The sequence below is a fragment of the Penaeus chinensis genome, chromosome 37 (genome assembly GCF_019202785.1).
Source record: "Penaeus chinensis breed Huanghai No. 1 chromosome 37, ASM1920278v2, whole genome shotgun sequence".
Lineage (NCBI taxonomy): Eukaryota > Metazoa > Arthropoda > Malacostraca > Decapoda > Penaeidae > Penaeus > Penaeus chinensis.
In genome coordinates, this window is record NC_061855.1 from 3,587,805 (window position 1) to 3,602,804 (window position 15,000).

The 15,000-nt window shown below is 41.9% G+C and overlaps 2 protein-coding genes across 3 annotated transcripts in view; both read right to left on the minus strand.

The window, feature by feature from the left end:
• LOC125045204 (phosphopantothenoylcysteine decarboxylase subunit SIS2-like) overlaps window positions 1-2,722 on the minus strand; it is a 52,543-nt gene extending 49,821 nt beyond the window's left edge. The window contains exon 1 of one of the 2 annotated variants that reach the window (XM_047642337.1): window positions 2,318-2,722. In XM_047642337.1, coding sequence (XP_047498293.1) covers window positions 2,318-2,349 — 32 coding nt within the window. In that variant the 5' untranslated portion in view covers window positions 2,350-2,722. The remainder of the gene's footprint in view (window positions 1-2,317) is intronic. The other variant, XM_047642334.1, reaches the window with a different exon arrangement.
• An 85-nt stretch (window positions 2,723-2,807) lies between these two features.
• Window positions 2,808-14,762, minus strand: LOC125045730 (receptor-type tyrosine-protein phosphatase R-like). The gene is made up of 10 exons (XM_047643162.1): window positions 13,846-14,762; window positions 11,406-12,445; window positions 10,659-10,835; window positions 10,025-10,125; window positions 8,908-9,033; window positions 7,621-7,744; window positions 7,002-7,253; window positions 5,146-5,265; window positions 4,203-4,360; window positions 2,808-3,702 (listed from the first exon to the last, which is right to left on the minus strand). The coding sequence occupies exons 1-10, from the start codon at window positions 13,913-13,915 to the stop codon at window positions 3,606-3,608; spliced, it is 2,265 nt and encodes a 754-aa protein (XP_047499118.1). The 5' UTR covers window positions 13,916-14,762; the 3' UTR covers window positions 2,808-3,605.
• Between the last annotated feature and the right edge of the window lie 238 nt (window positions 14,763-15,000).

A 15,000-nucleotide genomic window follows, 5' to 3' on the forward strand; every position in this document is an offset into this window, starting at 1 on the left:
GGGCGATGATTGGCTACACTGAATTAGTAAAACCTCGCTGATTGGCTGGAACTTTTCCCGCAGGAGACACCGAAAGCTGATTGGCTGACGTTGTCCAATGAAAACAAACAAATCGCGCCGAAGTAACGAGTCTTCTTAACTAGCTTGAAATCCTGCGTTTTGATAGGTCTAATTTTCATTGTCTTATTGACATTTTCTACTACAAGAAATTGATATCGGCGAGTCGGTTATGATGAAAAAATATACACTGTAGAGGTAGTTTACAGGCTTATTACGTTTACTTTCAATCAGATGATACTGTTGGACCTGCTGCAGTTAAAATAAAATCTGGTTCATATACAGTGGAATGGCCAGTCGTTTTGATCCATTGCTTAGCTTGGTGTTACATTTTCCTTTCACTTAAATGAACACAGCTTTGAACACTTAATCCATCGTTACATATAAAACATGGCGGTTTCTTCAAACAGCTGACAATTTAATGAGAGAATTAAGGTTATATTGTCCATAACCCGAGGTTCTTTTGACTCGTCACTTGCAGCTAATCAGAAACATGAAAAACCTTTCAAAGCGTAAAGAAAAATATACTTAACTGCGAGAGAAAGAAAATCGGTTACTTCACCTAGATACAAGACGAGTATCGCCATCACAAAATCCTTCTCTGCCGCAGTCCAGTAACACTACTCACTTATAACACACCGGGTAATGGATTTAAAGCTCCTTATTAAAGCTCCAGTATATAAACTGTGCGTACAGGAGGGGAACCTACAACGCCAACCCCACACACAGAACCTCCAGACAAATACATCGAAAATACACCGAACTGACGAGAGTCTTTCTCTCTCTCTCGTTACACTAACATGACATTTAATATCCCACGGCTACCCAGAGCCTCATGAAGGGAAGGACCATGCCCTTTTTGAATCCCTTTTTTATATATATATATTTTTGTCCACTTTGGTAGATAAATCAATTTTAAGAATACACCATAAAATATATGTATTTTTTTCTTTTGATAATTTATTTGCTGTTGTATAAGTACAGTACTGTTTATGTTATTGTGTTGTGTGTACAGTGGGTGTTCTCGTGCTTCGACCCCTGTGCTAAGTGAACACACCAATTAGTTCTTTGTGAGTCTGTGAGGATATCTACAGGCATAACTGAGGTGGAACACTGGAGAGAGATAGAACGGAAATCTTTACCGAATATTCTGCACAAAAGCTAACATAGGAATTGAGCCATTGCATTTTCTTTTTTTGTTTTTGTTTTGGTAAAGAGTCCAGTTCCAGCAGCCCCATCTTCGACATTGTCTTCCAGCCACGAAACACCTTTGTCTTTATTATCATTATACTTAGAAAATTGTATCTACATGTTTCACAGAAGTTATTTTGTGTGAGCTTTGAGCTGAATGCAAGGTAACAAATCAACGCGCCTTTTGGCCCAAAAATGAACTGTCGTGACGTCCGTTTTCTTCCTTTAAGGGGGATTAAACTAGGTTAAATATCCACTGGCCAAGAAACGTCCTTTCTGTGGCTAACACAAGTCTTAGAATGAAGCCAAAATATATATATTTTTTTGTTTGGTTCCTATCGCGATCCCCAGTGCGTCGGTTAGGTGAACAAACTCACACTTGAAGAAATTACACCTTTGCAGGTTCCCCGGTCGATCCACCTGGATCAGGTTTTATGTCAAACAAAATAAATATTCTCCGGAATATCACCTAAACCTAATGCTTAATATCACACTGAACTGCATCACTCAGACACTAATAATGCTACATGTCGACTAATTATATTAACACCAAGGTGCTTGCCAGAGTCTCTCCGAGCAAGGAATTAATTGTACGAACACTCATTATGCCTCGATTTCTTTTTTTCCTTTTGTTCTAGACGAATGAAAAAAAAAAAAATGTAATTCTCCAGGATCACGAGTCTTGCATTCAGCATTCAGAAGGACTCACGAAAAGAGCTATGGAGGTGAGGTGGAACATATTATTTTTTTTTTTTTTTTTTTTTCTTTTTTTTTCTTTTTGTCAAGAGCTTGCGAGCTGATGGATCCTGCAAATATTCCACAGACAGGTACCCCCTTTAGAGCCGGGCCTTGTGGGGGCTGAGAATACCACGCTGCTTTGAAAGAATTCTGCTACTGGTCAAGTAAGGCCTGTGCCTCATACACAGACGTTGAACGAGGTTGTTATTATTATTATCGTTATTGTTCACACTGCCACCTCACTCCAAATACTTACGATGGAAAAAGAACACCTCCCGATCTTTGGCCTTGATTTTCTCTCTACTCTTAAAAAAAAAAAAAAAGGACTTACCAGAATGAGTCAATCCCTTCCATTACAAACATAATACGCCGTCCGCCTTTTTTTCTATCTTCTTTCTTCTTTTCTTTTCTTTTTTCTTTTTTTTATTTACAAATAAACGTACAATTTCACTGCATCACTGTACCGTTAAGTCCGAAGCTTCAGTTCACGCAAAACATCGAGACCTCCGACTCGCAGAGGGGGATTTGCGAGTCAGGGTTAGCGGGTGCGGCGAAGGATGTGACTCAATCGTATACGCACAGGAGTTGAGGATGGTTCAGCTTGTTGCGAAATCTCAGACATCCTTTGGGAGGCCCTTACATATAAATATAAATAAATATATATTTATAGATAGATGGATATACAGACAGACGGACAGACAGGTAAAGATAGATGGATAGATAGAAATGTGCGTATAAATATATATATACAGTATGGTGTGTGTGTGTGTGTGTGTGTGTGTGTGTGTGTGTGTGTGTGTGTGTGTGTGTGTGTGTGTGTGTGTGTGTGTGTGTGTGTGTGTGTGTGTGTGCGCGCGCGTGCGCGTATATATGGGCGTGCGTGGCCGTGTGGTGTTACGTGGTGTGTATGTATGGGTGAATACTGTATATTCATGTTTTTTATGCATACATTATATTACAGAAAATAAGTATCGTATGACAACTGATAAATATCTTTGTTAAAATAAGTACATCACTCGGATAGACAATAATTCATGCTTATGTTTACACTCTAGTTAAGCTGCCATATTTATCTATCTTGTATTACTGGGAAAATTGTTGTTGTTTTTTGTCTTTCATCAGACCGAGTGTCCAGGAAGACACTTGTTCACCCAGAGGAAACCGGGCCAATGTGCCTTGTCTTTTGCCGGAGATCCACATCAAACAAGACGCGAACGCTGTTATTTTATCAACGGGTCTGCCGTCGACGGTCCTCACGGCACCACACAGATATTGAAGGTCCTCCATGTGGAACGTAACAAACTGCACTTGTTAAGTACACGATGTACATATCGCAACATGTCCTCGGTACGCGTCTGTTAAGTACACGCTGTACATATCGCAACATGTCCTCGGTACGCGTCTGGTGCACTGAGGACGTACGTGAACACCTGCTGGCTGTTGTACATGGCATGACAGCACGGACAGTGAGGCCCTTGCAGAGACTGCCTGGTGAGTCGGCTTTTCCATCCCACAGAAGCCCCTGGGCAGTAGTGTCCGTGGCCCCCACAGATACTCCGTGGTGGGGGAGGTCATGAAATGTTCATGGGGAGGGCATGGTAGCTGTCAGAGGGCGTGCATCACTTGTTCACACACACGGCTGGCAGCGTGGACTCGTACAGCGCCACGGCACGGTGAATGAACTCGTACTGCTCTCCGGTCTGGACCATTCCGCCCCTGTGGGAGGCGCAGGAAGCGTTAAAAAGGGCAGGTCGAAGAGAAGTCAATTGCGGGGGAGGTGGGTGTGAGCTAAATTCGTTAATATAGATTTTGTTGAGATTTCATGGATTTTAAGATTATTATAGAACTATATCGGGATGAAACAGTGTGGGTTGCAGGGGTGACATTTTCAGATTATATGGTTACCTTCAGAAACAGATATTGAATTTTTTTTTTTTAAATCAGCCAGTGCCGCAAAACATATGAAACATTCAATTTAATATATATAGCAAAATTTTCTTTCATCTGTTGTTTACACGCAAATCCGTACATTGCTATTGCATATACCTAACGAAAGAGATAATTTTTAAAGGAATCTAGATGAGACTTGACACAGTAACCCAATACAGACCACAGATACAAAAAAAAAAAAAAAAAAAACACATTCCTCCGAATAAATCCTTTCAAAAATAGATCAATAAATCAAACGAATACATAAATAAATACCGAAAACCCACCTATCTAGCCTCATTTGGCACAAGATCCCAAGGATATCAACGCAGTCTTCTTCCAACAGCTGGTTAATGGCCATGCTGATGGCGATGAAACAGCCGCTGCGTCCGATGCCAGCGGAACAGTGCACGATGACGGGACCGCGGGCGCTTCCGGTGCCAGTCTAAAGGGGGGGGGGCGGGGTAGGAATTAATGGTTTGGGGGGGGTACTGTGGTTGTTGCTGTGATGTGCTCCATGCTTTGTTTTTCATCTCTTTGTGCGTTTGTTTTTCAGCTTAGGTATATAGATATAGATACAGATATGTATATTAATTTAGATGTGAATATAGATAGATTGATATCGTAATTCTGTATATCTGTGTGTTTTGGATAATAAAAGCACTAAATAAAGTGGTAATTTTGTTAATTAGCTGCATGACCTGAACTTGTCACCGTCTCATTTATTGCACAGATTGATGGAATGAGAAAGAGAAGAGAAAGACAAGGGGAATAGAGAAAAAAGGAGACGAATGGTGGAAAAAAGAAAAGAAAGGGAAGGAGACACGAAGGAAAAACGAAAGAAGATGAACGACAGACAAAAAAAAAAAAAAAAAAAAAAAAAAAAAAAACACGAGAAACATAATAAGTAAAGAATGAAAGACGGGGTAGAATAAACGAGAAACAGGAAAAAGACATGGGAAAGAAAAGAAAGGGAATTAGAGAAAAAAAAGAAAATGGAAATAAAAAAGAAGGGAAACAAGACAGAACCGAAAATAATAAGAGAAAAGGAAAAGCCAAATAACAATAAAATAAATAAAAAGAACGAAAAACACAAAACAGAAAATTAGAGAACGAGAGAATAGAGGAATCAAACAAACAGTGAAAGACCCCTATCATCATCATCACCATCCTTATCATCATCATCATCACCATCATCCTTACAAGCAGGAACTCCCCCCCCCAACTTGCCTTCCTGACGTGGTCGACCTCCAGGGACATGGCGAGCAGCTGGTCGGGCTCCGTGGGGGTCTTGTGGTCGGGCCAGGCGGTGTACCAGAAGTGCAGCGTCTCGTGAACCTCCTCCCGGCGCTGGTGGACGAAAGAGAGGACTTAATACTTGGCCGCGGGTTAAGTGAGGAAATGGAGGACTTAATGGTACTTGGCCGAAATGGGGGGACTTAAGGGATACTTGGCCGCAGGTTAAGTTAAGAAATGCTTGTTCGATAGAGAAATTGGTGGGTGGGTCGTTTTCACGGATAAATTAATGAACGCGCGTTTTTATTGGCGTTTGTTAAGTGATAAATGAATTATTGAATTGACGAAGAGAAGGACTGAATTGAATACTTGACCGCAGGTTAAATCGGAGGAATGGATACACGAATCGATTCCAATGATGCTGGTTCGATGGAAGAATGAATTCATGAGTCGTTTTCATTGAGTTTTGTGAAGTGGTTTATGAATGAAGGCCTGAGGCGACTGTTAGACGAAGGAGAGGACTGAGTAAATATTCGACCGTAAGTTATGTTGAAGAAATGAATGCGTGGGTCGATTTCATTGATGGTTCGATGAAGGAATGGGTCGTTTTCCTTGATCCTGTCAAGTGAAAGATGAATGATTGGGTCGACTGTAAGACGCACGAGAGGACTGAACTGAATACTTGGTTGAGTTGAAGAACTGGATGCGTGGTTCAGTTTCGTTGTTGGTTGTTAAAGGGAGAAATGGGTGAATGGGTCGATTTCACGGACGTCGGTTGATGGAGGAATGAATGAATGGATAGTTTTTACTGATGGTTGTTAAGGGAAGAAATGAAAGAATGAGTCTGTTAGATGTATTGATAATTTAAATGGTTGTTTAATGGAATAGCAGTCGTTAACAGAACTTAATAGTTATGAGAAGCACGTAATTTCTGCTAATGAATTTCTTGAAAAAGTTACTAAATCCACTGGGCTTTCCATGTTAAAATTCCTTACTATTTATAATACCTTACCATATAATATTGAATCATGTTTCTTTATTACACGGGTGATTATGATACATCCATATCTCGAATTATTCCCCCACATGTATTGTAAAGAATACTAAAGCACACATAATACACGAACAAAAAAAATAATGATAGATATTCTGGAAAACGAGTTTAGCTTAAAACTCGTAGGAACTGTACGCATAAACATATCGCAATTCTAACTGTGTACTGTCAATGGATTATGCATTCGTGTGGACTAGTAACTAATAGGTCAGACGATGTCAGGTGATATGTATAATGTAATATCCTTATTAGAATTAAGATCAATAATTCCTAAATCGGGCTCCCTTAACGTGCACAAGCTTCATCTTGATTAATAGTTTGGAGTCAATAGACGGTATTCAGTGACCAATAGCTAATGAGGAATGTGCAGTCTCTAGTAAACAATAGCTTAACAGGAATGCCCAGTAGTCAGTGCCAATGATCCAAGAGCGATTTCTTAATAGTCAGTGCCAATAGCCTAAGAGGAATTCCAAATATTCTAACGGGAATCTCCAATAACGTAACTGGAATTCCCAATAGCCAGTCGTTTTCCAAGTATTCCAATAGGAATCCCCAATAACCATGAAATTTTCAATGACCTAACAGGAATTCCCAGTAGCCCGAAGGGGAATTTTAAATAACCAGCTCTAATAACCTAACAGGAATTCCAAACAGTCTCACAGGAATTCCAAACAGTCAAACAGGAATTCCAAACAGTCAAACAGGAATTCCAAACACTCTAACAGGAATTCCAAACGGTCTAACAGGAATTCCCAAAAGAGCGCCAACGGCCAGGAACCAAGAGGCGAAGACCCACCTGGAGCAACAGCTGACGAGTCGTGTATCCGTTCTTGTGTATGAGTTGCTTGACCGTGACCGTGATGTCTCCGTACGTGGCGCTGAGGGCGGGCACGTACGGCTCGCACTTGACTCTCCGCTTCTCCTTGAGTCTGGTGATCATGACCACGGCCGGTGACCTCTCCTGCATGACCAGCGCCCAGAGGTCAGCCACGGTGTTGGCTAGAGGACCCTGGGTCACCACGTACGCTTTCTCCTCGCCGTCGTAGCCCTGGGGGGAGGAGAGGGAGGGAAGGGGTTTAGTGAGGGAGGGGGGGTGTTAGAGGGGAGGGAGGGGAGAAAGAGAGAGAAAAGGACGTAAGGGGCAAACAACAAACAGTGAATGAGAGAGAAAGTGAGGCAGACAGAGACAGGGAGTGACGCACATACATGCATACATACATAGACACGGACATACATACAAAGAAAGGGATGGACAAGAAAAGAGGGATAACAAAGACAAAGAGACATACTAATGAAGAAGAAAAAAACAAACTCTTAACAGACTAAAAACTTATCCCACCAAACACCCACATGTACAAATAAAAATCCCAGTTAACAAAAAGTAAACAAGTCCGTCACTCAACATCAATACTAACCCTCACGTAGTTAGCATTAATATAAGCAGTCGCAGGATCTCCAGTGTCCAGCCTCACTCGCGTGGCTTCATTAGGCAGTACAGTACGATACCTGTTCTTGGCCGCAGAACCTGGGACGTCACACCTGTGCATCGAAATTCAAGGTTGTAATAGCGTCACTGTAATCCAGTTATCAAGATTGAATGTTGGGTGTGTGAGTAACTATAGGATTGTGTTTTATGTTCAATGTTGCAGTTGTTTATTGTATTTCAAGGTTATATCGATGTCACTCTAATGCTAATATCGAAAACTGTATCGATGGTATAGATATATCGTTGAATGTCTGTAAAATATCGCCAAATATTCAATTGTTCATCGTCACCGTAATGCTAACACCAGGTATTGAATCGCCGGTATAGATATTTTGTTGGAAATTCGTGCAAATTGAATGCTGAATGTATGAATAACTGAAATTGTGTTCAATGTTCCATTTTTCATCAGAACTCAGGATTATATCGACGTTACTGTTATCCTAGTACCAGGTATTGCATCGCTGGTACAAATATCTCATTGAGAATTCGTGTAAATTGAATGTTGAATGTATGAATAACTTGAATTTCCACTGGTTTATTAGAATTTAGGATTACAACGACGTCCCAGTACTCTTGTTATCATATTCAGAAGATATTGTTGCTGTAAATATCTCTGTAGAAAAATGATTAAAGTGAATGTAGAATGTATAACTGTAGAATTATCTTCAATGGTGCACCTGTTTATCGGGGCTCATGGTTGCTGCTAAAATAGAGAAGCAGGAGATATATCATTATCAGTTTGAACATCTCTGCATAATTCGACTGTTTGCATTATTGCAGAAACTATATATAAGTAAAAAGTACTACCAGTAAATATATTATATAGCCTCCTTGAAATATATTCAGTGTGTGTTAGAACTAAGAAGTAATACTGAATATGAATAATATCTTGAATTATTATTTTTTTTCAACATACTCAATTGTATCCGTAATATAGAGAACACACACACACACACACACACACACACACACACACACACACACACACACACACACACACACACACACACACACACACACACACATTACAAACTCAATAAAGGAGAAATCATACACACACACCCAACCCATAAAAAATACAAACAAATCAACAACACACCAGCCAAACAGTAACCAAAAAAATTAAAAATAAACTCAAAGAAATACAAAAAATATACAAAAAAAGGAAGATAAAAAAAAGACCTACATACACAACGCACACAAAGCTCTCCCTTACTTATCAGGCAAGTTGAGAGGGACCTCCCAGAACTCGGCATGCAGCGCCCTCGTGTCCCTCAAGCAGTGTCTCAGCTGCCTCCTGCTCATCCTGTTGCCAGCGGTCATCAAAAACTCCTCCGGTGTGCTGGGGATACTTATGTATGATTCGCTTGTAAGGCAGAGTGAAACGAAACACAGTCAACAGTAAAGTGAAGAATGTCGAAAAACCAATTCGTTTCGAGTTAAGTAATAAAAATGATCATAATGAATGCATGAATAGACTTTTTAAAAAAAGGTATCTTCACGGGATGTCATTTTTGGGTGAGTTTCCCCTCAAATGACGTTTCAACCAGATAGGGAATGCTATGTTTTAACCGAAACGTTGTGGGTTTTTGTGTTTCTTTGCTTACTGTGGCTGTGTTTCGTTTCTTGAACTTTAAACACGTTATTGCCTTTGTGTTTTTGTAATGTGTTTGGTAATGTGTTAATGTAGCTGAGAAATATGACATGTTACTGAATAAATATTAATTTTAGGGGTTTCGCGAAAATGCTTTGGAAAAGGAAGATATTTTATTGATATTTATCCCTTAAAGATGCCTTTTATTACGACTTACATATATTTACCACTTAAAGAAGCTTTAAGATATTTACTTGAGTATGATTTAAGATGTTTTTTCTTTACTACAGTGATTACTTCTACAGAACTTTAGGTTTCATACTAAAACAGATGAAATATGAGGGTAGAATAATGTATAATAAAATATAATGAATATTTAATGAACTCTCAATATATCCTTTTTTATAATGCCATTAGGCCTACGATCTATGAAATCTGAACAACGAAATAAACAATTTTATAAGTAGAAGAGAGAGAGAGAAAGAAAGCAAAATACACGTAAGGAAGAAGAAAGAAAGAAAAGGTGGAAGAAGAAGAAGACAACAAAAAAAAAGAGGGAAGAGGAGGAGGAGGAGGATGAAAGGAGATGATAAAGAAAAGGAAAGAGAGGAGGAGAAGGGGGAGATAGAGAAGGAAAAAGAAGAAGAAAAGAGAAGACAAGCAACAAAACAAGAAACAATGAGAAAGAAAACACAAAAAAATATGAAACTAAGACAAAAACAAAACAAAAAAAACTGACCAGTGTCGAGGCGGTGAGGTGACCTCTGGCGGCGGGCAGGTCGAGGGCAGTTCCAAGGTCAGGCTGGTGTTTGACCCCCTGCGTTCGAGGAGACCTTTCGCCTGAAAGAACTTTGAGTTTTGTATTATAGTTATAAAACCATTTTCTTTGTGCGTACTGATGAAGTGTTTTTTTTTTTAGTTTCATTATTTTTATTTACTTATTTATTTATTTTATTTTATTTTATGATGTTACTTAGTGTCATTTTTCTTCTCTCCCTCGTTCGTATATCCTTTCTAATATGCCGTTAAAAGTTATACCTATCTTTGATTCTTCTTGAATTATTGCTTTGCTGTTTCTTTCTTTTTATTGCCACCTATTAATTTACTCAAATAATTTTAGATATTTGTTATTCCATATTTTTTTATTATTATTTCCTTTTCGTGTGGGTTATTTTTTTTTCTATCCATATCTTATCATTATCTTTACTTTAATCTCTTATCTTATTTTACCTCTATTATCTTTACATATTTCTATCCATTACTGTTCGTCTCTTTCTTCCTTCTTCTTCCCTTTGAATGATAATCTATCACCTTTATTTCCTTTTCCCTTCCTATCTTATCATCCATTCCTCTAATCTGTCCTCTTATCTCACCTTAATCCTTATCGGTTCCGCGTGGAGGTGCGTGAGCGGATCCAAGTGCGACGGCGGAGTGGGCGGACCGACGCCCACGGAGGCAGGCGAGGCGGGCTGGACAGTGGGCGGCCTCACTGACCACTCCTCCGCCGCCTTCGCTCGCTCCCTCCACTGGACTCGCAGGGCTACCATTACCTGTTTATGGTTATATTTCTTTTATATTTTCTTTTTTATATATATATTTCGAGGGGTATGGGTGATGCGGTGGTATTTATTCTTGGTTTGCGTGGGGTCTGTGTGGTCTTCTAAGCTGTTAAGGAGTGGGGGTCGTTTGAACCTTGGAGATAGCAAGGGCTTATGCATTTATGGGTAGTGAAATGTGGCGAGTGTGCCGTAGAATTGTGACAAAGCTGTACAGTCGCAAAACATATACCCAGTCATACGCACATGAATGCTGGAACACACACACACACACACACACACACACACACACACACACACACACACACACACACACACACACACACACACACACACAAATACACAGACACACACACATACATAAACACAAACACACACACACACACACACACACCCACACCCACCCACACACACACACACACACACACACACACACACACACACACACACACACACACACACACACACACACATACACACACACACACACACACACACACACACACACACACACACACACACACACCCGCACACCCGCACACACACACACTCACACATCCTCACCACGATGATGATGACGAGCAGCATGATGGAGCCGAGGGCCACGGTGGTGGTGACGTAGGGCCCCTGCGGCTCCGAGGGGCCCCCCACGTGAGCCAGCATCCTCTGGTCCTCCTCGGCATCCCGCGCTCCGGCCTTACTCTTGTTCTTGGCCTCGGGGGCCTCCGGCGTCGGGGCGGGTCGGGGCGAGGGCGCCTCCTGCGCCGCCTCGTCCGCCTGGCTCATCATCTGCAGGAGGGAGTCCACCCCGCGGTGCAGGGGGCGCGGCGTGGCCGAGGCGTTGGTCAGTGCCGGCACGTCGGCGTACACGACCTTGTCCCTGGCGGGGTTGAGCGACTTCTGCACGCGCACCGTGCCCACCAGGGACGCGTTCTGCGAAGGGCCGCCCTCCTCCCCCTCTCCCCGCCCCTCTCCCCCTCGCCCACCGCCCGCCCCCCTCTCGTAGACGGCGCCGGCGTCCCCCTCGCCGCCCACGTCGTACCTGTAGTGCGGCATGTCCTCGGTGTCGCTGTAGGCTGGCGGGTCGTCCCTCGGCCGCTTCAGGGGCGCGGGGCGCAGCTGCTGGTCCTCGTGCTCGACGACCCTGCCCAGGTAGGGTTCCGAGCGCGCCCCCAGCACGGTCAGGGGCATCCGGGGCCACCACACCCTCTCGCCGTACCTCCGCCCCAGCCGCGCGCCGCCGCCCGCGCCCACGCGTCGCCCCGTCCCGCCCGCGTACTTGCTGGGGTCGCCGTAGGTGGTGCTCTCCGTGTAGGCGTACTGGTACATGTTGACGCCCTGCTGGTACGACGGCTCCAGCTCGTAGTCCAGCGGCGGCGACGCCTTCAGGTCCAGCTGGCGCCGCGGGAACGAAGCGAAGTACTGGCGGCGGTGGACCAGGTTGTAGCGGTCGTCGGGGCGCGGCGGCGGGAAGTGCAGGGGGCGCGGCAGCCCCGCCAGGCCGCCCCGCGAGTACGCGGCGGACGCCTGCTCGCCGCCGCCGCCGCCGCCGCCCTCGCCCGCCGCAGGCCAGCTGGACGTCGGGGGGTACAGGGGGGTGCCGCCTGCGGGAGACAGGGACAGACATGAGAGCGATTTAGGATTCCCTCCTGCGAGGCTTTCGAAAGGAAGGCGGACGAACAGACATTAGGTTGAAGCTGTCGACCAGAACCAACGTGAAATGTTCATATTATACTATGTCTGTCTATAAACATATCTGCATATATAATATATGCATTTATATATATATATATATATGTATATATATATATATATATATATATATATATATATATATACGTGTGTGTGTGTGTGTGTGTGTGTGTGTGTGTGTGTGTGTGTGTGTGTGTGTGTGTGTGTGTGTGTGTGTGTGTATACGTATATATATATATATATATATATACATACATATACATATATACGTATGTATACACATATAAGTATGTATTTATGTATGTGTGTGTATGCATGTATGTGTGTATGTATGTATGTATGTATGTATGTATGTATGTATGTATGTATGTATGTATGTATGTATGTATGTATGTATGTATGTATGTATGTATGTATGCATGCATGCATGTATGTATACACACATAAACATAAATAAACACATTACTTCAAAGTCCATAGAATCCGTCCAGTTTTGTACGAAAAGCTCAACGTTAAAATTCATACTCTGTAATTCATAATGCAGTCAGTGTATTCACAAACAGTAGTAACTATTTCTGAGAAAGTTTTAGGCCACTGGAGACTCACAAGTTCTAAGTGAAAGAAAATATCACGTTTTTCATGCTTCTATTTTCCTCTATTTTTTGTTCTTAGTCTTGTTTACCTACTCATATTCGTCATTTATTATCTATTGTAAAGTTAGGAATGCTATGTATGCCTTGAGAGAAGGTTATATTAGTTTCCTACTACTTTTTTCTGTCTCTTTTCTGTTCTTCATCTTCCTATTATCTATTTTTTTTTTTTTTTTTTATTCGAGAAATAATTTCAGTTATAAATTGGCCCAATGATCAATCAAACTATTTTTTTTTTTTTTTTTTTTTAGACAAACCATTTCGTACTGTTTCAATATATTACGTATTTTTAAAGCTTAACGGTGCGAAGTTATTTAGTATTTATTTTTCAACTGAGTAGCTGCACCAAATCAAATTTGATGTTCACAGCTTAACCTTTGGAGACCTTAATCATATTTATTTACTATTATCTCTGTCTCTCTCTCTTTCTCTCTCTCTCTCTATTTCTCTCTCTCTCTCTCTCTCTTTCTCTCTCTCTCTCTCTCTCTCTCTCAAATACAATTTCAAATTATGAAAGTATTCTTATATATCACTAGTTAATACTAGCTAACTTAATTATTGTTAATTAACATGCTTTACTTTCTCATTCTTTACATTCGGTTATCAACACGAACCATCATACTTGTAAACTTCAAAGTTCAAGCACTCAAACCAGGCCTCACCTGCCGCGAAGACGTTCAGAGCGAGGACGGCCGCCAGCAGCCTTGTCCTCGCGACCTCCATCTCTATCATAGTCGACCGAAGATAAAACGGTGTTTTAACTATTATTCACAGTATTTTCTTGTTGTTTTGCGCTGTTTATTTTTTGTTTATTTCATTCGCAATCGTCCTACTTCCTCACAGGGAATCGCAGTGTCACACTTCTCTGTTCCGAATGCTTCCTTAGCGAAGGGTCAGGTATGGAAACGAACCCGCTTCACAACGCGACTGATTAACATGGAATACGTTTCTAAGAGGCAAGAACTCGAGGGGAAAACACTGTGTCTATGATCTACTGAATGGAACATCACCCGGACCAAGCCAGCTGGCACAGGTGGTTCTATACAAGCCGGGATACCTGTGGACAGACTTTGATAAGTTCATCGAGGGGTCCGAATCACTTTTCGAAGGGTCGAGGCGCTCCTTTCAAAAGACTCGCGCGTTCGGTGGGACCTGAACACATAGGATGCTTGAAGGATCCTGGTGCTACGAGGGACATGCCATCCTCCTCCACGACCTCCGCTCCTCAACCCCGCCTTCAGCTCCTTCACAAGACCACCGAACGATCCTGCAGAAGGTGAAATAACTTTCGCCCTTCAAGGTAGGGTGTCAGCTGATCCTCAGAGCAACACAATGGGGATACCTGGTTCGAAGGATCTTTACTCCTGCGAACCTTAAGGGAGGAGATCCTATGCTATCCGTCTGTCAGGTGCTCGGATGAAGGACCCGGTTATTCCAGGGAGCTGCCATCTGGAATACAATGTAAATGTAATGTTAATATCACCGCTAAAAGAAACTAAAGTATGGCATCCAAGAGTATTGTTACAGTGGTTAAAATTATGATAATAATGCTCCTTAATATACCAACTGATATGGTGATCATGATGAGGATGATAATGATTACTAATAACCACAAATATGGTCACGTTGATGGTACAGTTAACAATAGTGAAATTAATGATGAAAACAGAAGCAAACTAGTAATGAAGATGAGAATAATGATCATGGTGACGATAATAATGGTAACGACGGTAATTGTAACAATAGTAGTTAAAATAACGGTTGCAATAGTTACAATGGTATTACTATTACTTATATACTTTTTGAAATAGTAGCAA